Below are 22428 nucleotides of genomic sequence, written 5' to 3' on the forward strand. Positions count from 1 at the left end.
TATCCCAGAGACATTTATAGATTCTCTGGTGACAAATGATTACTTTGGGCCATACTGTTGGTTTATCTGACCACAATGAAGTTTTTCCTAGTGCAAAGGTGTAGAGCTAACAGCATAAAACCAGCATAGTAGTTCCTACTGCACTCTGCCTCTGGCAGGAATGGAACTGTGGTCGGATATCCTCTATGCTCTCATCCTTGTCTGCACTTTCTAGCCCTTTACGGCTATTAGCAGTTGGCACACACGAAGTGTCTTTAGAGGGCCAGCACAATACAAACCAGACTGAAAATTAGGGAAATGCAAAAGTGAGCTTAAAACCAACTTTGTAGTACCCTCCTGCGTTGGGCTGGGTGCATTTTAGCCAGACCCCAGGATCTGGGATATTAAAGATACACATTTTTACACAACACCTCGGAGTGGTTTGCAAACCTCCAGTTTTTCTGTGAAATTTGCTTTAATAGCACCAAATTACCACTTGTTCAAAATATCTGCTGTGATACTGGAGGTGAATACCCCTCGCCCAAAATCATTAATACTAGGACGGTTGATTAATCTGAGTTAACTCACACGATTAACTCAAAAGTTAATCGTGATTAATCGCAGTTTTAATTGCACTGTTAAACAACAGAATATCAATTGAAATTTATTAAATATTTTGGATGTTTTTCTACATTTTCATATATATTGTATTCTGTGTTGTAATTTAAATCAAAGTGTATATTTATTTTTGATTACAAATATTTGCACTGTAAAAATGATAAAATAATATTTTTCAATTCACCTCATACAAGTACTATAGTGCAATCTCTTTATCATGGAAGTGCAACTTACAAATGTAGATGTTACGTAACTGCACTCAAAAATAAAAATGTAAAACTTTAGAGCCTACAAGTGCACTCAGTCCTACTTCTTGTTCAGCCAATCGCTAAGACAAACAAGTTTGTTTACATTTACAGGAGATAATGCTGCCCTCTTCTTATTTACAATGTCACCAGAAAGTGAGAAAAGGCATTTGCATGGCACTTTCATAGCTGGCATTGCAAGGCAATTACACGCCAGATATGGTAAACAAGTTGTGACAAGGTGGCTGATGTTCATATGGTGGGTCCTGTGCTTTTCTTGGGGAGGGGGCTAAGACACCATCCCTTGCCAGTGCTCTTGGGCACCGAAGGCCCTGCTAGTGGCCCAGGAAGGCGATAGAGGAAGGAAGCGGGCGAGAGGTCTGGGTTTGCTCCTCGCTCTGAGTCCCAACCCCTCTCAACTCCTGCGGGTTTCTTACCCTCGTCTCCCTTAGGTGGGGTTACCCTCGGTCCTTAGACGCTGGGGGAAGGGAGTCTCCCTGTCCTGCTGGGCCAGGGTCTCCCATACTTCAGTTTTCTGGTCTTCCAAATCTCACAACACACCTCCAGGCTCCCGTCCTCTCTCCTTCCTCCTCCTTCTCTGACTGCCTGAAGTAGGGGGGTTTATTAGGTTCCTGACAGGGCCTTAATTGCCAACAGGTGCTCCAATTAACCTGTAGCAACCCTCCCTAGTCTAAAGGGAACCACGCCTAGGGCTTATATTTTTCCCCTCTAACACTGCTCCCTGGCCCTCCTGTATTACAATGTGTATGCTCCTTCATGCTTTGGCTACCATTCCAGAGGACATGTTTCCATGTTGATGACAGTCGTTAAAAAAATAACGCATTAATTAAATTTGTGACTGAACTCCTTGAGGGAGAATTGTATGTCCCCTGCCGTTTTACCCACATTCTGCCACATATTTCATGTTATAGCAGTCTCGGATGATGACCCAGCACATGTTGTTCATTTTAAGAACACTTTCACTGAAGAGATGATGCAAAGAAAAATGCAAAGAAGGTACCAATGTGAGATTTCTAAAGGTGGCTACAGCACTCAACCCAAGGTTTAAGAACCTGAAGCGCTTTCCAAAATCTGGGAGGGATGAGGTGTGGAGCATGCTTTCAGAAGTCTTAAAAGAGCAACACTCCAATGCGGAAACTACAGAACCCGAACCAGCAAAAAAGAAAATCAATCTTTGGCTGGTGGCATCTGACTCAGATGATGAAAATGAACACGCGTTGGTCGGCATTGCTTTGGATTGTTATTGAGCAGAACTCGTCATCAGCATGGACGCATGTCCCCTGGAATGGTCGCTGAAACATGAACAGACATATCAATCTTTAGCGCATCTGACACGTAAATATTTTGTGACACTGGCTACAACAGTGCCATGTGAACACCTGTTCTCACTTTCAGGTGACATTGTGAACAAGAAGCAGGCAGCAGTATCTCCTGCAAATGTAAATAAACTTGTTTGTCTGAGCGACTGGCTGAACAAGAAATAGGACTGAGTGGACTTGTCGGCTCTAAAGTTTTACATTGTTTTATTTTTGAATGAAGGTTTTTTTGTACATAAGCACTTTTTTTTTTTTTTGCTGATATAAACTGTATCTGCATGAGGAGGTTTGCTGGTATAGCTTTCTCAGTAAACCTTTTCTAGTGTCTGGACTTAGTGAGGTGATAAAGCAACTGCTGATTATTTTAAATAAAATATTTGGGCATTTCCAGACAATTAATTTAAACAGTTTTATTTACAACAAAGGCTTCAAATAAAGTACACTAAAGCTAAGATTGAAACAATTTAACTTACCACCAAAGGAAATTTTGTAATAGGCATAGGTGGTTAAGGCCAGCCCAACCCATATTTCCTGGTAAACCTTAGTGTAATAAATCCTCATGTTGCTCCATGTCCTACTAAAATATTGTAACATCTGAAAGTTATTAAAAAGAAAAAAAAAAGAAAAAAGGTCATGATGATGAATTTTGCTATTACAGCCTCACTTGATGTTTTACATGAATAAAGAAAGTATTTGTTGCCTCTTGAATCAGGAAAAAATAAATAAGGAACTTTATAGTTAAAGGAAACATTTAATCGTATCCCTAAATAGGGTTTAAAAATAGTAACCGTTTAACCTATTAAAATTCTATCACTTAAACGGTTAACCGTTAAGCAGTTCATATAGGGTTTTACATGGTGCCCTGGCTGCCAACCCCGCATCCCAGCTGCATGCCAGCAGCGGAGTCCTGGGCGCAGGATGCTGGGCGGCAGCAGAGTTTAATTGTTAACCGAACCCGATAAGATTGATGCTTATTGGTTAACCAGTTAAACGTCTACATCCCTATCCCAAAGCTGAATTTAGTTTAATTTCCTATGTTTTTATTTTAAAATGTATTATATTAAATTAATGTTTGTGAAAAGTGCACATATATACAGACCTCTGGGAACCGAAGTTCTCTATTGCCAACCAAAAAACTGTATTAGATGGAATCAAGGTCAAGAGTACATATCAACAACAAAGGTAAAAAAAAAAGTAGAACAACGTAGTAATTATCCCCAAACCAAACACTACAAACCCAGAAAATTCAGAGCTAAGGTTACAAAAGGCTGCTGGGTGCTACCACAATAAAAATAATGATGAATAATGATAATGGGTCAAGTAATTACCACTGAGAGCTCTCGACACATGTCCACTTATCCTAAGGCTGCTCACGACTCATTGAAACCAACAGAATTGTTGCTTACAAATTAGACAAAGTGTGATGATTCACTGAGTTACCTCGGATATCACAATACCATTTAGAAGTTACCTGAACTTTTGATCTGATACTGTCAATATGTAATCATAACTAGTGACATAAATAGTTGGTAACAACATCTTATTTACATTCCAGTTTCTTCAAATATAACTTATGTACAGATTCCAATGAATTTTAACTACATGTAAAGTTTGAAGAGTTTTAATCCTTGATTAAGATCAAACTCACTTGGAACCAGGCTCGCTGACCGGGGGGGGGGGCGGTGGCTGTAGGGGGAAGCTGCCAAGGGGTGCGGGTGATGCAGTAGTGGCAGCGGCCAGGAGCCCTGGGCCCTTTTAAATCGCCTGGATAGGCTTCAAGGCGCCTAAGTGCAAGAGACAGCACCAGGCTCTGCGGGCTGATGTGGGTGGTCCTGGAAGTGACAGATTCGTCATTTTCGCCCCAGGCCCCACCCCCCACAGCCTGGCGCCTGGAATTTCTGTTGGCGGGCCTGTTTGGAACAAAGAAAATACTAACATGCTAAGTTTCTTATAGGACACATTTTAAAATTAATGTTAAATTAGTGAATTTAAGAATTGCAAATTTTCTGAAAATTCACTCTATACTGTGGCAGTGTTTGCAACATAGACACCTCTATCACTAGAAACTGGGCTAAGACCAAATATTTCGCACAGGCCACCTAATAGCCACCATGAGTCACAATGGGCTTGCCTTCACAGGGAAAAGAGGTGTGTTCTTAATTCAAATTAGCTAACTCAAGGAAAAATACTAGTGAAGACAAGGTCCTAACGGTGAAACTGATCCTTACACCCCCATTTTCCTATACTGTAATATTGTTATATCTGGGTAACAAGGATTTTTGGGGGACTGGGAGGAAGTAATTTTAAATTAAGAATAATCAAGATCCTCCTCCTCCCCTTACCCCAAGCCAAAGTGAAAGAGCAAAGGGTCTTACCTAGATTTACTTAAAAATAGTCTAGAGGGGAGATGGAGCAAGAACATTGTCCAGAACAACAGATGCCCATCCCTGTTCTACTGAGCTTTATTTAATTAAATTTATTTATTAAGAGTCTAACATTTCCTCTCAACATGGCACGTTCACCTTTACTCAGAAAAACAGAATATATATAGTTATAGGAGGCTGCTGAAAATACCATCTGACAGACAGTTTGGAGAAGATTAAAATTAACACCATTACTCCAAGCACTCTATCTTTGAGACATGGCCAAGCATCAAGCAATCTATCAACATGTTTAATACTCGTTCTGTCCACAGATTTGATATTTACAAATATTTTTGTGAAAACCTGAGATATTTTAATATAACTTCTTCCCAACACTCCAAAAGACATATATATCCGGGGATATATAAGAGAACCACACTGTATAATACTTTAGGCTTCTCAAGGTAAAATGTTATGGAAATGTAAAGCCTTTAAGAAACTATACACACAGCACACCTAAACCAATCACATATGGATAAAGGACAGCAGCTAGAGCACTGGAAAACTGTAAGAAGGAAGGACAGAGTTTGCAAGGGACTTTAGGTCCAGGTTCCACAGACCTATTTGCTAATAGTAAATAGGAGGCTCTTCCTGGCACGTGTGTGGGGAGGGAGTGGGAGAAGGGGAAAAGGAGGTGAGACTAATGTCATCTTTGAAGCAGAGACCATCTTTCTTTTTGTTGTTTGTTTACAGTGCCAAGCAAAATGTTGCCCTGATCCATTACTAAAGCTCCAAAGCATGGTGCTACCACAAATAGGCAATATGTAAGCATTCATTTAAAAGGACATTTAACCCTTACCGTGGTGAAAAACTTCTGAATACACAGCAATGCAATGATGTTTTCCCTGAACTGTAGAAAGACAATTCTATTACATCTGTTACCTTTCCTGATATGAAGCAGAATGAAAAAACTAGTGTTGTGTTTTCAAAGCTGCTATTCAGAACTATGAGAAAGACTTCATACATTTCAAATGGTTTCTACTTAGAACAAGCATTAGGAGGCAACGCAGACATATATACCTATCAAAGCAACAAGAGGATCTGATACAAAAGGAAAAAAAAGAAAAATATATGGACAAAATGCTTTTTCGCCCACTAGCAGCCAAATAAAGCAGAGTGTATGACTTCAAATGTGTACTGCCCTAACAATAGGCTCAAATGAAATCCCCACTGAACAAACACACTAAAAATCCCAGCACCCTTGAGCTACTGAGCCCGGGGGGCGGCGGGTAAGATCCGGGCATCCTACAAGGTATTGGCCCATCTTTTACATCTGTTTCTGGGTACTAAGTGCCTGCTACAGCGCCGAGCCCTGGCCTGTTCACTCGAGGAGTGCTTTGGGCTCTAAAGCACCTCTGCAGAGCAGGGAAGGCCTTTGCTAAGGACTCACCCAAGAGACCCACCTGGCATCCCGTCCACCCACCCTGGAGAAGGAGGAACGTGCATCACCACGGAGGGGACCTCGAGACTGTAGGCGAACAGCGTTAACTTGCTGCCCTCCACCCCCGAGGAGCAGGACAGACGCGACCGAGCTCCGCGCTCCCCCTCCCTCCGGCATTGCCAGGGCGCAGCCCCCGGACTTCTTCCCCCACGGCTGTCCCGGGCCAGGCCAGCTCCTCTCCTCTCTCCGTGGCCCGGCCTTCTCGGCAGCCGGACCCGGCTCCGGCACGAATCCCCCGGGCTTACAGCGCCTGAGGAAGGGCGCAGCCGCGCTCGCTGCAGACCCGGAGGAACCCGCCCTCCCGAAGCTCCCTCAGCAAGACCAACCGGGCCGAACCCACCTTGGAACCGGTGACACACGGGCCGTTGGCGAAGGTCACGGAATGGAACTGCCGCTACCGCCGCGCAGGCCGCTGGGAAAAGAACCGCCAACGAGAGGAGTGCCTAGAACGTCTCCGGCGGTGCCCCTCCTCCTAGCCCAGAGAGAAACGGGAGCGACAGGCACCCGAGCAGGCCCTGCTACCCCAGCTAAAGTGCGCTCTGCTTTCGCCTCAGCGCCCCCTGCCGGCAAGGACCCCTCAGCGCCCTTCGCCCACAGCGCCCCCCTGCCATGCAGCCTGCTCAGTGACCTACCTCCCGCACGGCAATCCCTGCAAAGGAACCCGCGCTTCTCAACGCCCTGTCGCCTGTTGCGCCCCCTGCCGGGAGAAACCCGCTAAGCCCTCTGCCAATTGCCAAAAAGCCCGCTCGGTGCTCTGCCGTCCCCACGGCACCCACTGTTGCGGAAGAGCCCGCTCAGCGCCATGCCCGCCATTGCTCCCCCTGCTGACTAAGAGAGATCCTCCTCCAGTGTAGGAAATAGCTCAGGGCCCTGCCCTTCCCCTATAGCCCTTTGCTGGCGGGGGAGCACGCCCAGCTGTTCCTTCAATGCGACTTCAACCCAGCGCAATATCCCCCCTGCACTGCCCCGATGGAGAGGAACCCCAAGAGCCCTTAGCCCCCTCCTGCGGGAGGGAGCACTGTACAACCTGTGTCCTGCGCGGCCTTCCCCAGGCAGTCTGGGGGATGGCTTGTCTTCGGGCAGGAGCGGGATTTGCCAGGTGGGAGTCATACGGGTTATGGGGTGTGTGTAACCTATGGCGGTGGTTAGGGGGATTTGCTGACAGTGGCTGCTGGGATTCAAGGAGGGAGGGGCGCATTACCCTGGGATGGGGGAGAGGTTGGCTGGGATGCAGGGAGGAGAGGGTGCGGTTGGTGCTCTTCTAGGTGCGGGAGGGGAGGACGCTGTAGTGGGGGCTCATCCTTGGCACCGCAGGAAGGATTTGGAGGGACCAAGGCGATGCGAAGGGAACCTCATTGAACGCAGCGCGGGAAACTGAGCCGCTCACGTCCTCGCCGCGGCTGCGCAGTGTGAGCACGTGGCTGCAGGGGGTGGGGTCGGGGCTGGGCGAGCGCGCGGCGTGCACGTGCCGGCGCCCCGTGAGGTGTGGTGCGGCCAACTGTTGCGGGGAGCCTCTAGTCCTGTCCTTTGCGGTCCCGGCCCCGCCATGCTGCGGAATCTCACCCTCGACCAGATCAGTGACTGGTTCACTCTCGGCAAGACGGTCGCTAACGTCGAGTTACTGGGCGGTGAGCCTCAGGCCGCCGTGCCTGCCCTCCGCCGCGGCTCCAGGCCCCCCGCGTGGGAGCCGCCCGCCGCCGGGTGAGTGTAGGAGCCGCCCGGGGACGGGACGGGAGCGGTGCTGCTGTGGTTTGACCCCGCCGCCGGGCCGGGATTATTCCCCTGCCACGGATCTGGAGTGGCCCGGCCCCACTGCCGCGGCTCTTTCCTTGGGCAGAGAGGTGGTGGGGAGCGGCCTGGGGATCAGCGCCCGCCAATAGATAACTTCCTCTGCCGTGGTACAGCAGACGGGGACCTCTGGCCCGCCTGAGGCTCCTGAGCGGGGAAGGGGAAGGGGATGGCCTGGCCTCGCTGTGGGGCTTGAACTGGGTGTGGGCTAGTGGTCGGGCAAAACTATCATGAGCCAAGACAGGCACAGATTTGAGAAACGTAGCCATGGGGTGGGAGCTCATGTAGAGTGAAGTTCTTGAGAGACCATTAATTACAAGAGTGAGGTTATCTTACCACTTTTTTTTGCCAGAAGATGTTAGTTCTCCACAGGCCACACGGTGGGTAGCAGGTTTGTTAGCACTCATAGAGTTTTTCAGCCATTCAGTATGCTCCTGTTTATCCAATACCGTGTTACTTGAGGTTATCCAAACCTCCTCCCTGTTGTCTGAATCCCTTCCTTTTCCCATATGTAGTTCATGTTGAGGGTGGGGGAACACGGACTGTAGGGGGCAAAGAAGGGATTCAGATAACAGGGAGATTTGGGTAATAGAGTAGGTACCCCGGCCAGGACTGTGAGGAGGAGGAGGATGAGCCTGCCTCCCTAGCTGTGGGGGATGCCAGCTAGCCTGCAACTCTGATGTCGTGGGAGTGAGTGAGCAGGGCTGTGACAGGCTTTCTGTGCTGCCACAGTGCTGGTCACACCTGATCCTTGAAGACTCCAGGTTCAAGGAAGGCTGTGGACTTGGCAGGGCAGAGTCCTGGCTCGCGGTTGGTCTCTGCTTCTCCAGAACTGCAGCCTTACCCCCACATTGTGCCTGCAATAATCGAGAGGGCAGGAGTGGCAGCAAAGGGAGCCCTCTGCAGCCTGCTGTTACAGGAGTGAATGAGCAGGGCCATGACAGTGGAGCTGCGGAAGGCTTGCTGCCACTCCTGTACTTATCCAAACTCCCAGTTACCTGAATAAAATCTCTGTCCCCCATGCTGTTCCAATAATTGGGAGTATACTATACTCATAAATCTTTGTGTCTAACTGTGAATACTGTGCTGTTGATCTCATATTGTTTGAGGCTAGCCTTCTTTGGAAGCCCATGTTAGTTATGTACTGCAGCAGAATGATGGTTTGACCACTAAGTGATAGATTTTTCAGCCTTGATACCCTGACCTAACAAGGAAGTAATTTTGAAACTCCTTTACCATTTTTAATTAGAAAATGGCAAAATAGAAAGATACCACTATTTAAGTGGACTCCCATAGCAAAGGTCTATTGCATGTGACCAAAATTTTCATCATATTAAAAAAATTAGTTTTGTTTTTTTTGAGCTACACCAGAGAATGTCAATTCTGGAATGCTTTGTATAGCATGTCCAAGTCCTGGAATTGTAAACATTCAATTACTTTTCACTTTCTCTTGCAGAGAGAGAGCTCAAAGTATAACTTCTTGGGCATTTGACAATGGGGGAAAAAAAAGTCCATCAAAAGGCTCAACAGGTTAATCCCCTCTCTTAGATCTCAGGAATCATAGGATATGCCCCTTTTGCTTCTTCCTACCAAAGTCTCCCTGTTCTCACACAGTCATCTCTCCCTGTGGAATTCCTGAGAATTGTAGGAAAGGAACTCTGCTTCTACAGACCTGAGTGTTGCATGATGTTGAGGCTAGAATGAGTGATCAGGAGGATGTTCACTCCCTTCCTTTGGACCTACTTGATATGCTCATTAGTTTCAGGAGGTTTTTTGTAGGGCTGCTGCCACTATGAGATGTAAGCTCATTCCCCCCCCCCCCCCCCCCCGGGATATATCCACACAGCCTGTGGCAGTGAGTCTCAGAGCCTAGGTCGACAGACTTAAGCTTGTGCTGAGGTGCTACAAACAGTTGTGTAAACCTTGCAGCTCAGTCTCTAAAGCCCAAGTGCAGCTGTTCTAGTGCTTTAGCATGAGTCTGCATGTCTGACTTGCCTCTGGTTGTAGCCTAGATATACTCTCTGCGCCTTAGGATGCTTGTGAGGGTTCACTCTCGTTTCCCAGTGTTTGTCATAGAGTCTCCAATGAGTTACTAAATATTCTAAAGCTCAGAAGGTATGGGGAGGCCTGTTCCTATGTGTGTGGAAAACTATTCCATGTCTACAGTTATAGGCAGTTATAGGAGTATAAGCTCTTAGGAAAATGAGCTCTTGGTTAACTAAACTTTCAGAAAAAAAGAAAAATTTTTTTAGACTGTCTTGCAAAGCACTAAATGAAGACAGAAGATAGTGACCTTTATTGCATGAGTCTGTTTTCCAGTTAGTTTTTCGTACTTTGAATGTTCTTTGTATTTTCAAGCTTTTCAAAGTTTGAGTGTTTTAAAAATTCTAATGTGTTCTTGTTTTGTCTACTCAACCTTAACTTCATTGTAACCTTTATTTTTTAATCTGTAAATCTGTAAATGAATATTTCTCAAAGCTTCAGTTGTCCTTTCTCTACGTGTTGAGGAATTCTATTGAAGTGTCTTACTGGTATACTGTAGAAGGAGAATAAGCAGAGGAACTGTTTCTCCATAGTGCCTTTGTGAAAAGACACTTAGAATTGGAGCCAATTTTTCTTTTTTAATGGTGTGACAGACTAACAAAAGAAAAGAACATCTGGAGGAAGAAGCTTTTTGTGTAACAAAAGTGTGCAGAAATCTTCCTTCTGTGATGGTGGGAGTCAAATCTAGCCCTGTCACAATTGCAGCAAAAGTGGGTTTTTGCATCATGTTCATTGAATTTTCTGCTCTAATTGTGCCAGTTGAGGCCACAGTTACTACGTGTCAGTTGAGTCTAATACAACTTTATTATGATCCCATATTGATGGCTTGGGGCAACAACTAAAATTGAGACTTTTATGTCTGTTTTTTTAAATTTCAAATGCTCAAGTAATGTATAACTTCTGGAACAAGTTTTCAGACTCATTCACCACTACAGAAAGCTGATTCTGTAAGATACCAAAATCACAAAGTTATTCTGCAGCCCTGATTAAGAATTAACTTTTTCCAAGAAAAGCAAGGAGATGAAGTAAAACCATTTTTATTTTGAAATAAAAAGGTATCTCTAAGTCTTTTCAACGAGCCACTAAAGCTAGTTAAATATCCAGATCGTTTCTCTTCATTTGAGGAGCTTTGCAGTATTGCAACATATGCAGAAAACAGTTCAGAAAACTAACCATAAGCAGTACAGACAATGTTATAACTTTTGATTATTTTTACAAGTTCTTGTTGGACTTGTGAAATAGTTTTCATCATCAGAACTTCTCAGTTATATTGAATAAATTGATTACTGTTTTAAAGCATACCTCACACACTGTATATTGTTTCCTAAGAAGAATTTCAAAAAACTATGTAGACTACTGAACAGAAGTCCCTGCTAACATTTTGCACAGTGATCGGATTTTGAAATATGGAAAATGGCTATTGCTTGTTACAGTAGATGTTATAGGTACAGTACAAATAGGATAGTTTCAACATTTTTGGAAAGATCTACGGTTATATTTTTCATATCTTTATATTAAAAGGTGCCCTTAAACACAACATCCTTGGAATAGTAATGGTAAAAAGGCTAATGATTTTAATTAAAGTTTGTAAAATATATAGATACTATAATTAGGGATTTAAAATTCTGAGCTTGCAACAAAGGGGAGCATGCCATATTTCTTATTCCTATATGTTTTTACGTCTCTGAATTGGGATGATAAAAGGGAACTCGGATAACTGAAGAAAAATTTTAACTTGATGGATAGTAATGTGGAAGATTCCAGATTCGGTGAGAAAAAGTGGGAAACATGCTCTGTGTATTTTTGTCAACGTAACTTGAAACTGTGGGAATTTCATCTTTGTCCGATTTGTTAGAGCTGTAACCAGGCACTGTGAAATGTTCAGAGCAATTTGTATTCCATACATCTACCAGTTGGTCTTGTTGGTTTTCCTTCTCAGTTGTAGTTAGAAAATCTTTTAAAACTTGCTTGAATATGTAGACTATTTCCCATGGTAAGACATCATTTTCTGCCAAAACTTCACGAAATCTAGAAACAAAAAAAGAATTGAAATGTAATTTGTCAGTGCTGAAAACTATTCCAGAACACTTTTCCTCCTCTTCCTTTTTTTAGGGGAAAAAACTACTTTCTGGCCTCACTTGTTTCCTTTATTCCAAAAAAAGAAGAGAAAAATAAAAAAGCTCCTACAATGCATTTGGATGCAGTACAGCTGTTAAGATCGGTGGATACTATTTTTTTTTTTTTTTGTATTAAGCTGTCTTGGTAAATTGATTTAAACTGACTTTGCCCTCAAGTATTTTTTGGGCTTTAAAGGGATCATAGGTTTGTTCTATTCTTCCCACTCAGCCCAGGAAACTATATAAAAATATATCATTTGGGGAATTTACATATAAAATATCACGTAGAAAAAGTTAATTATTGGTGTGTGTTTTAACTAAATGTTGGGACATGCTTAATTACAATCCCTTTAAAATGTGAAGAGACTGGAGGCTTGTATATAAAATATTGTGTTAATACTCTAACTCAATTCTGTGGTCATCAGGTAAATGATGGGTGTCAGATGTCTAAGCATTATATTATCTCTCTGGTGCTTTGAAGATCATGCAATAAAAATATAGAAGACCTTTAGTCAGTGTACTGTGTTATGAAATTAAAGAGTTATTTCTAGAGAAGCTATAGGAAGCTATACAAATAAGTCTTCATTTAAATTCCTAATCATTGTTACTTTGGGGAAAAAAACACAACCAAATTTTAACAACTTTGAATTGGAATGTTGAACAAGAATAAGGAGAACTTAATTGTTGCCTAGAAAGTGACAATTACAGTAACAAGAAAGAAAAATTGTTACCTGCTAAGAACAGTTCCAGTTTGGCAAGGTTGAATTTGTGAACAAAGGACTTCAAGCTGCCTTTGTTCAGTAGCTGGGATTGTGGCTTGAGGATTTTGGTAGTTCTTCAGCCAGTTGTAATCCACACCATTTTTCTGGACTCTTTGTTCATTTTCAATCTCTTGTACTAATCTTTCACGCTCTTTCAGGTGCCATTTCAATTCCCTCAGCAGGGTCTTGGTCACTACTTCTGAGCCAGGATATTTGGCAGATTTGTAGGAATCATTTTTTGACCATTTCATCCAACCAAAAAGTGGCATTTTTTAGCTATGAGAAGATTGAACATTATAGTGCTTTGTATGGTAAACTGTAGTGTTTGTTTTCCATGAAAAAGATTAATGGAAAATTCAGAATGCTTTTTGTGGTGCGTTTGATATAGATGTGCATATGCTCAATGTTAAAATAGTTCTTTAATACACTTTAAGAAGTAACTGATCAAAGCCTCCAAACTCAAATTAAATATGACATGTTACCATTTTTACAAAGATGGAAAGAGACTGTTGTAGCAGTTTATCTCTTCGGTAGTTTTATCTGCACCATTAAATCATACTAAAATTTACTAGACTTTAAAACTGAATTGTCATCCTTAGTAGAAAATATCATTTGATAAATTGTTACCCTGAAATGCTTTTAATATATGATGATCAAAATGATAAACTTTCAGTTAAAGGAATTCCTAAGCAGTTGTTGTTCAATATTTAGAGATAGGTAGTGTGATTCTGCATTTGTCACTCTTTAAAATCCCATACCTGTATTTTATTTTAAATACATTTTTCTTATTTACTCATTAGCATCTGGAAAACTGTAACAGAAATTAAATTATATATTTTTGTTATACAGGTGTAACTTTTAGTCACATTTATTACAAAACAGTACACTAACTTGGGTAAAATAACATACTGTACCTTTGATGCACTTGTTTGTGAACCAGTTGTTGCGGTTGAGTTTGCTTGAATTGAGATCTCTTCTTATTCTAGCATACTCAGTTTCTGAGCTGTAGCCACTATTGAAAGAAAAAAAGTTTTCCCAATTTACTCACTTAAACTGTGCTTGGAAGAATAACTGTCTGGACTGAGCATGAGATTTCGATTCCTTCTGCTTTTAAGTTTAATTCATCTTGTAATGTAGAGAGAAATCCTGTTGACCTAGCATTGGCAACTAAGTATTTTCCACAGAGTCCATTAAGGTCTCCTACCTTTGAATTGAGTTCTGCCTATGGCAGCAATTTAAAAAAAGATGGCAGCGATTTCAGATGCTTTTTGCTAAATACATCCAAAGGTATTGTTGGTCGTCAGACGAATAACAATATCTGAAGCAACTACAGATGCGCTTCTAGCTAAAGTTAAGACTGTCGCATGATGTGATGATTGGCTGTGCATAGCTGTAGGTCAGAATTTGGTGCTGTATTTTTATACCTTTAGAGCGCTAAAAATAACTGTTCCTTTTATTGTCTGTCTAAACATTCAGGTCACTTAGTTGCTAAAGATTTTTCGTATTCTGTTAGTGTGGGGGAAATATATATGAGGCTGTTTCTTTACAGTTGTAAATGTGTAACAGTAATCATTTTCTGGTGAGATCTTGTGAAAGGTCTCTTAACTGAGCAGTGACAGTAAAAAGCAACTTACAAGGTAGTTGCTCAGAGATTTTTAGGCTATCATAATACTCTGTTTTCTGATGAATTTCATCTCATGGCATTAAAACTGTTTTTAGTTGTAGAGTTTAGCTGTTAGCATTTTTAATTATCATTTCAGATGTAGTTAAAGAAGCAACTTCGCACCACTACAGTACCCCATGGAAAATATATTAATCTAATTATAATGAATAAAGGGTTAGAACAATGGCGTAAATTAAACTCAGACTGAAGTAAAAACAGGATTTTAAGTCTTACCATAGACTTTTTTTTCTCCCTTAACTGAATGTGAATCTCTTGTTCTTTTTTCTTGTTGATTATATTGAAAATATCCACTTCAAGTTTCATTTTCAGGGATGATATTGTGCATGCTAAAGGTCGCTGAAGCAGCCATTTTCCGTTCCAGTTATCAGGTCTGTTCCTATTAATCTAAACAGCAGGCATGATATATAAAATGCCTTCTGTTCTTCTCTCTGTATTGTTTGTTTTAGTGACTCTCTCTTCTGCTGTAAGTATTGTTCTCTCCTGCTTTTACCTCTCCACTGTTTTGTTGAATTGTTGGAAGAACAGGGATTGTGTAAAACTGTTCCAAATGTCATGCAATATAAAGGATGACGTGTATGGCTGTTATTAAAGCTGATACTACTTAAACATTGGAAAAATTCAGATGTCAGCATTAATCATCTTCAACTGGAAGGTTTTCACATTGCATTGTATATGGTACTATGAAAAAGGAAAAGAGCTGGGCTTATAATGACAGAACTGTCGTCACAAATTTTCAGTTGAAATTAAAATGTTTCCTGCCACCTCTCTTCCAGTACAGTTAGTGTGTCACCACTTTTTTTTCGAAAAGTATATCAGATTGTATTGTATCAGAAAATAAACTGTTGTACAATACCTGGACAATATAAACTTTAAAAAGCAAGAAGGTGAATACTGGAAGATACATGACTTTAAAACAACAGTGAGCAGCAGTCTTTAAAGATATTGTATCTACAATGCTTTGCTTGTTACCTTAATGTATTTTGTGGGGATGTAAATTGAAAATGTTCTTTAACATTGCATTGACATAAAACAGTGAAACTCAGCATCCATACTATATATGCCTTCATATAAACTTCAAATCCCTATTCAGTGAGGCTTTGAATTAGGGATGATTCAAAGCAGATCAATAGTTAATCTAGTCTGATATCCAGTGGCCAATCCTGAATGCTTCCTCGGGAGGCATAATTCCCCCCACTTACTACAGTACCATTAGGTGGACATTTGTGCTTGGCCTCAGCTGGTAAATTGGCTTATACCCTGAAGTATTAAGGAATTTTATCCTAATTAGTAAATTAGAGAATAAATTCTTTTTAAAAATTATTACGTTGTTTGCCTCAATGATATCTTTCACGTAGTTCCATAGTTAAATTACACATGGCACAAAGTATTTCCTTCTTAACATTAAATTTGTGGCCATTTAATTGTGAGTGCTCGCTGGTTCTTATCTTATTGGCAATAGATGCATCTAACTGGCTTTTTCGAGATCATTATGTTAGCAATCTGTACTATCTCTCCTCACTCTTGTTTTTCCTTCCTCACTTAGTAGACCTAGGGAAAAATTTTCAAAAGCACTTAAATCACACTTTCAAAAGTAATTTAGGCACTTAGGTATCATTGACTTTAAGATTTAGGAGCCTAAGTCACTTCTGGAAATGGGACTTAAGTGCTTCTGAAAATTTTACCCGTAGTCCTTTAACCCCCGTCTCTTCACCCATCCCTGAATCAGTACATTTTAACCATTTTCATTATCCTTCTCTGAATCTTTCTTGGTCATTTTTAAGATACAATGACCAAAACTGTGTATAATACTTAGGTGAAACCATACCATCAGTTGATAAAATTCTGTATATTTTTCCTATCTCTTGCTCAGTACAGCACAATTTACTTTGGTGCTGCAGATTGAGCATGTGCCTTCAGTTAGTTTTCCACAATATTTTAGCTCTTTCCTGAGAGAAACTCATCAGTGTATAGAAAAATCTCAAATTGTAGTCTTACCTTGAAGTAAGTAGTAAAGTAGTCTTACCTTTCTTTTCTCTAGCTTCATCTGCCCGTTGTGTTGCCCAGTTATCTAGTTTGCTTAGGTTCTTCAGGAATTGATCACAATCCTTCCTATAAATTTACTAATTTAAGTTCTGTAATCAAATTGTTACCACACCATTCACCCCCTTTTCTAGATCGCAGTAAATGTATGGAAAACTATTTCTAGTATTTTACTTGGGGTGCCCCACTGTTATACATGCGGTGAATTGACTATGTACTTATCCATTCCTGCTTCTCCATTTTAATTAATAATAGCCCTTTCTGAACTTCAGTAGTAGCTCCTCCTGTTACGCAGATTAGGCCAGAAGGTAGCCAGTCACCTTTTGGACTCAATAGTCTTCTCTCCCATCTCCATTTCCTAGATTTCTTCTTGACTTGTTTAGCCGGGCAACTGTGTGTTTCTTTGGTCGCTCGCTCGCAGCAAGAAGTGCAAGTGCCAGAGTGAATTACTTTTTTGAATCTCTTCAAGCAGTTTTGATAAGATCCTTCATTATGAATGTGTTGATCAGAATTGGTCCCAGTACAGACCCCGGGGGCCATCACTATTTACCTCTCTCCATTCTGAAAACTGACCATTTGTTCCTACCCTTTGTCTCCTGTCTTTTAACCACTTACTGATCCATGAGAGGACCTTCCGTCTTATCCCATGACTGCTTACTTTGCTTAAGAGCCTTTGGTGAGGGACTGTATTAAAGGCTTTTTAAAAGTCCAAGTATGCTATATCCACTGGATCACCGTTATCGACATGCTTGTTGACCCCCACAGAAAATTCTAGTAGATTGTTGAGGCATGATTTCCCTCTTCAAAATCCATGTTGCCTCTTACCCCAACAAATCATGTTCTTTTGTGTGTCTGATAATTCTGTTCTTTGCTATAGTTTCAACCAGTTCGCCTGGTACTGAAGTTAGGCTTACCGGCCTATAATTGCCAGGATTGGCTCTTGAGCCTTTTTGAAAAATTGGCATCACATTAGCTATCCTCCAGTCATCTGGTACAGAAGCTGATTTAAATTATAGGTTATATACCACAGTTAGTAGTTCTGCAATTTCACATTTGAGTTCCTTCAGAACTCTTGGGTGAATGCCATCTGGTCCTGGTGACTTATTACTATTTAATTGACCAGTTTGTTCCAAAACCTTCTCTTAATGACACCTCAATCTGGGACAGTTGCTCAGGTTTGGGAATCTCCCTCACATCCTCAGCCTTGAAGACTGATTCAAAGAATTCATTTAGTTTCTCTGCAATGGTCTTACTGTCCTTGAGTAGTCGTTTAGCATTTTAATTGTCCAGTGGCCCCACTGATTGCTTAACAGGCTTCCTGCTTCTGGTGTACTTAAATTTTTTTTTTTTTTTGCTGTTACTTTTTGAGTCTTTGGCTAGCTGTTCTTGGCCTTCTTTTGGCTTTTCTTTTTTGGCCTTCCTAATTATATTTTTACACCTCACTTGCCAGAGTTTATGCTCTTTTCTATTTTCCTCAATAGGATTTGACTTCCAATTTTTAAAGGATGCGTTTTTGCCTCTAACCACTTCTTTTACTTTGGTGGCACTTTTTTGGTCCTCTGTGTTTTTTTTAATTTGAGGTATACATTTAATTTGAGTCTCAATTATAGTGTCTGCAGTGTTGGTAATGGACGCTTCAGTATTATAATCCGAGGCCTTTAGACACTAACCTTCATGTAGCTGTTTTGGAATTTAGCACAGTCTGCCAGGCCTACAAAGTTAGCATTCCTTCCCAGGGCTTGATTTAGGCTGAGTTACACTTAACTTAGAAGTCTGCTACTTTGTTCTCTAGGATCACTTTTTGTTTTATGAAAGTTTCTTGGCCTTATGCTTGTGAAGAAGACCTTGTAAAGATGAACAGTGTGTACCCACTATATAGATGTCTGCAGAGAGTCCGAAACGATAGCTTGAGAGGGGGAAACTGCTCTGTGCATCTCTATGATGGATTAATTTGTATGGTGAGTTACAGTAATTGAAATGTAAACATTTCAATGATTTGACCTATTAAAGCATGTAAGAAAGGAGAGGGACAATTATGGTATGAAGGGTTACACAACCTGCTGTGACAGCTCATTTTAGTATCCTGAGTGAGTAGTTCATGAGCGAATACTGTTGCTCTTCCAAATTGTCCTGTGGAACCAAAAGACCAGAGGAGAAAAGATGGAGCCCAGAGATCACAAAGGGGAAGCCAATTCCACAGAGCTCAGCAGGGTATCCCAAGATTCCGCTGATCACAAAGGTCATCCTTCCCTCCCAAACCTCTTTAAGTAGCAGGGGTGTTGCCTGCTATTGTGGTGAGTGTGTGGCTTTCTCCTTGGAGTTAGTGGCTGCTACTCTTTCTTTTGCTGTAGAGTTGGCAGGATACAGAAGGTCTCAAAGAACTATTGTTATAGTAAAAAGCTGTTACTTTTCAGACACTGAAACTAAATTGTTTTGTCTGAAACCAAAAGTTTTCTTTTCCATTCTTCAAAATATAAATATTGTGGTGGGGTTTGGTTTTTGGTGCTTATACTTCAACTGAAACGTGTAGTTGTGCCAATGGACTTTTTTTTGACTTGTAATTTCCTAAGAGGAGGAAAGTTAAGTAACTAGCATGAGAAACATCTGTGCAGTCATTTAATATTTTTAAATATAAAGCTTTTTATTTTGAGAAAATGGTATGTCTTTTAAATTTTGAAAAATCCATTGTTACAGAGCCTTAGGGAGTTCAGAGCATAAAACTCATTGACTCTTTTAAAAATCCTTACCTTAGTTTAGCTTTTATATTGTGTAACTCAGTGTTTGATGGCTACACTGCCCTAATTCAGAACAGTAATATTTCCACTAGTGGCTTCCTGTTGTAGTGCTACCATTTTCAGTTTTTTTTTATTTAGAATGTAAATATAAAGCCCTGAAGCTGAATTTCTAAAATCATTCTGCATGCCTTATAGGATTGAGTATTAGGACTTTTGACTGGCTGTACATTTTCTTTTAAGTTAGCATATCTTTGTAGTTAAGATTACAAACTCAAAGTATTGAATATCAACTGCCAGTAAAAGGAAAGACACTTTTATTGTGACCTTCAGCAAACCCTAGTTGAAGGTTATTCGCTGTTATAGCAAATGTTCAGTTATGTAAAGTGTCACATTATTTTAGCTTCAGAAAAGAGGCCATGAAACAGTCTGTGTGTATTATACTAAAATTTTAAAGTAGTAGTACTGCTCCCTATACAACAATTCCTTTGCAGCTTTAGGTTTCTGTCCTTTTTTCCTGAGGTTTGTGTGAAGAGGAGAAAAGAGGAAGCTATGCTACTGGGAGAGAAGCGGGAGAGCATTCTTGTACTGAATAGCAACAACTTAGTTCAGACCATTTCTTTTTTGATCTAGAAAGTGAATCACATTAGTTTTTAAGTATAACTCTTAGTCCCATACTAACAGCAGTGTTCTGGTGAATGAAATATGGAAATTAAAGTGGGAAAAATAAGTGTATCAGAAACATGACAGTTAAGTGTTTTTTGTAAACCTCATCCAAGAACACTTTGTTTGTGATCGTTCACTAACTATTCTGATTAAGCTTATGCATGGTATCCAATTTAAGGTGCATTCACATCTTTTTTAAGGTGAAATTAATGGCAAATCCAAGACTGGAACAGTTGCAGATTGTTTGTTTGGTTTTTTTTTCCTTCTCCACAAACAGAGTTGTATTAAGTGGAAAATTACAGTCTCTTGCTTCTTCCCCAGAAAGTATCTTCCTCCTTAAAAGGACACATCCTTAACAATTTTTGCTTGCCATTATGCTTAACATTCTCTTCATAGGTCAAGCACTTGTTGGGGGAATCAGTTATTTTTCAGGGAACGTCATTATGTATACATCTTTGTATTTAACAATTTTTAAAATACTAGCACCTAAAACGCACTATATTCAGTGTATATAAATATTTTAGTATGTTTCATTAAACAAGACATTTTCCTTTAGTTGGGCCTGGCATATTAATGTAATAGTGGCTGAGCTTTGTCATTTTTTCCATTGTGAAAACTGTTCAAAAGAGTCTGTTTTGTCTGATATTTCAAAAGAGTCTTCTAATTTAAAATTTACTGAGTGATTTCCTTTTGTTATGTTTGCCTGGTTGACCTATTGGAGGTCATTTTATAGCTTCAAGTAAAGGAAGACCTTTCTCTTGCTGAATTTATTTAAAGCAAGGCACCCTCAGTGCATTGAGAGCATTTACAGCTGAATGTGCCAACAATTTCTCGTGTTAAACTGTGTTTCCCTTCTAGTAATTCTTCTGAAATGACAGTTGTATTTTGTTCATTTGACATTAATTTTTTTTATATTGTTTGGATTTATAATACTACCACAAAGGTGTCTGTTCCAAACATGTGCCAATAAGTTATTTAAAAACAGTTGAAAACAGTGAAAAAAATAAAATCAGTACCAGCCCTGCAAAAATGACAGTATTTAAATCATATAGCAAAAGGTAAATGAGGAAAAGTATCCCACCTTCCGTAAATATTTCCCCTTAAACATCACCCAGGTGCCTTCATAGAGTACATCTTGCCAGCCAGACTTCTCTTTGGTTAAGTCTGCCTGCTGTTAGACTCCTGCAGTGGGCCCCTGACGGAGGCTCATGGAGTCCAGAATAAGGGGCTGTTTAATTGTGGTGTAGATGTTTAGGCTCCGTGTGCAGCTAGAGCTCTGGGAACTACCCACCCCACAGGGTCCTAGGGCCAAGGTTTCAGCCTGAATCTGAACATCTACAATGCAGTTGAACTGCCCAAGCCAGCTGGCACGGAGCAGCTGCAGGTATCTAACTGCAGTGTAGACATATCCTTTGAGGCCAAGGAAGCTCCAGCTCAGGCTCATCCACTGATCTAAAGTATTTCTAAAAATAGGCAGGTCACAGGCTATTTAGGGCTTCATTGGTATATACTAACATGTTATGTTCCAACCACAGACAGCCATGACAGATCATAGAGCATTTGTATTATAGGTGAGGGCATTAGTATTCCCTATAATTAAGGTTGCTTAACACTTCCTATGTAAGGCACTGTTTTCAATTGCGTATAACTAAGGCTACGATTGTGTCACGGAGGTCATGGAATCCATGGCTTCCATTGACCTCCATGACATTTTTTCCCCTGGGGCTGGAACTCCCAGCCAGCAGCCCTGCAACTCCCGGCCCTGGTGGGGGAACCCCCTGCAGCTGCCCTGGGGTGAGTGGTCCCACTGTTCTGCTTGATTGTTCGGGCCAAGGAAATGTATAGACTAGATGATCGTACAACAAAGTGTTTCTGTGAGAACGTCATTGGAATATGGTTTGAACTAACAGTGGACTGAGATTAGCAATGGACTAAACAGAAGTAGCAGCGGGTGCAGAGTGCTTGCAGTAGTATTTAATTGCCAGAACATAGTTTTGATTTATGGGTTTGTGGTGGTGGGCTGGGGTAGACAAGAAACTGAAATGGTAGACTGGGAAGGGAGCAGAATGATTGAAACTGATGACAGACTAATTATTTTGTAGTCCAAGCAAGCCAAACAGCCATTATTAGAAAGGAATTATCACTAAAACTTTTTTTGCTGTGTAGATTTTGATGTATCACTCCAACAATAAGCCAAATTGTTCACTTTTAGTTATTCAAACTTTTAAATTCTTTACTGTACATCTGCTGCTCTTGTTTCGGAGGGGATCCAGAAGGCAGCTTGTTCATGCACGGGCTGAAACTGTGGAAAAGCAACATCACTTGCCCCATAACCTCAGCCGTGCAGAACACAATGCCATCCACAGCCTCAGAAACAACTCTGACATCATAATCAAAAAGGCTGACAAAGGAGGTGCTGTTGTCATCATGAATAGGTCAGAATATGAACAAGAGGCTGCTCAGCAGCTCTCCAACACCACTTTCTACAAGCCATTACCCTTTGATCCTACTGAGGGTTACCAAAAGAAACTACAGCATTTGCTCAAGAAACTCC

The 22428-nt window shown here is 41.1% G+C and overlaps 2 protein-coding genes across 2 annotated transcripts in view; one reads left to right on the forward strand and one right to left on the reverse strand.

Moving 5' to 3' along the window:
* The first annotated feature begins 7581 nt into the window (after positions 1-7581).
* TDRD9 (tudor domain containing 9) overlaps positions 7582-22428 on the forward strand; it is a 151152-nt gene continuing 136305 nt past the window's right edge. Inside the window, exon 1 of the mRNA XM_073349793.1 lies at positions 7582-7744. Coding sequence (XP_073205894.1) covers positions 7590-7744 — 155 coding nt within the window. The 5' untranslated portion in view covers positions 7582-7589. The remainder of the gene's footprint in view (positions 7745-22428) is intronic.
* RD3L (RD3 like) lies at positions 11569-13722 on the reverse strand. The gene is made up of 3 exons (XM_073349791.1): positions 13667-13722; positions 12723-13028; positions 11569-11902 (listed from the first exon to the last, which is right to left on the reverse strand). Exons 2-3 carry the CDS (start codon positions 13019-13021, stop codon positions 11605-11607), a joined length of 597 nt encoding a protein of 198 aa, XP_073205892.1. The 5' UTR covers positions 13022-13028; positions 13667-13722; the 3' UTR covers positions 11569-11604.

This window comes from Lepidochelys kempii, chromosome 6 (assembly GCF_965140265.1).
Source record: "Lepidochelys kempii isolate rLepKem1 chromosome 6, rLepKem1.hap2, whole genome shotgun sequence".
NCBI lineage: Eukaryota > Metazoa > Chordata > Testudines > Cheloniidae > Lepidochelys > Lepidochelys kempii.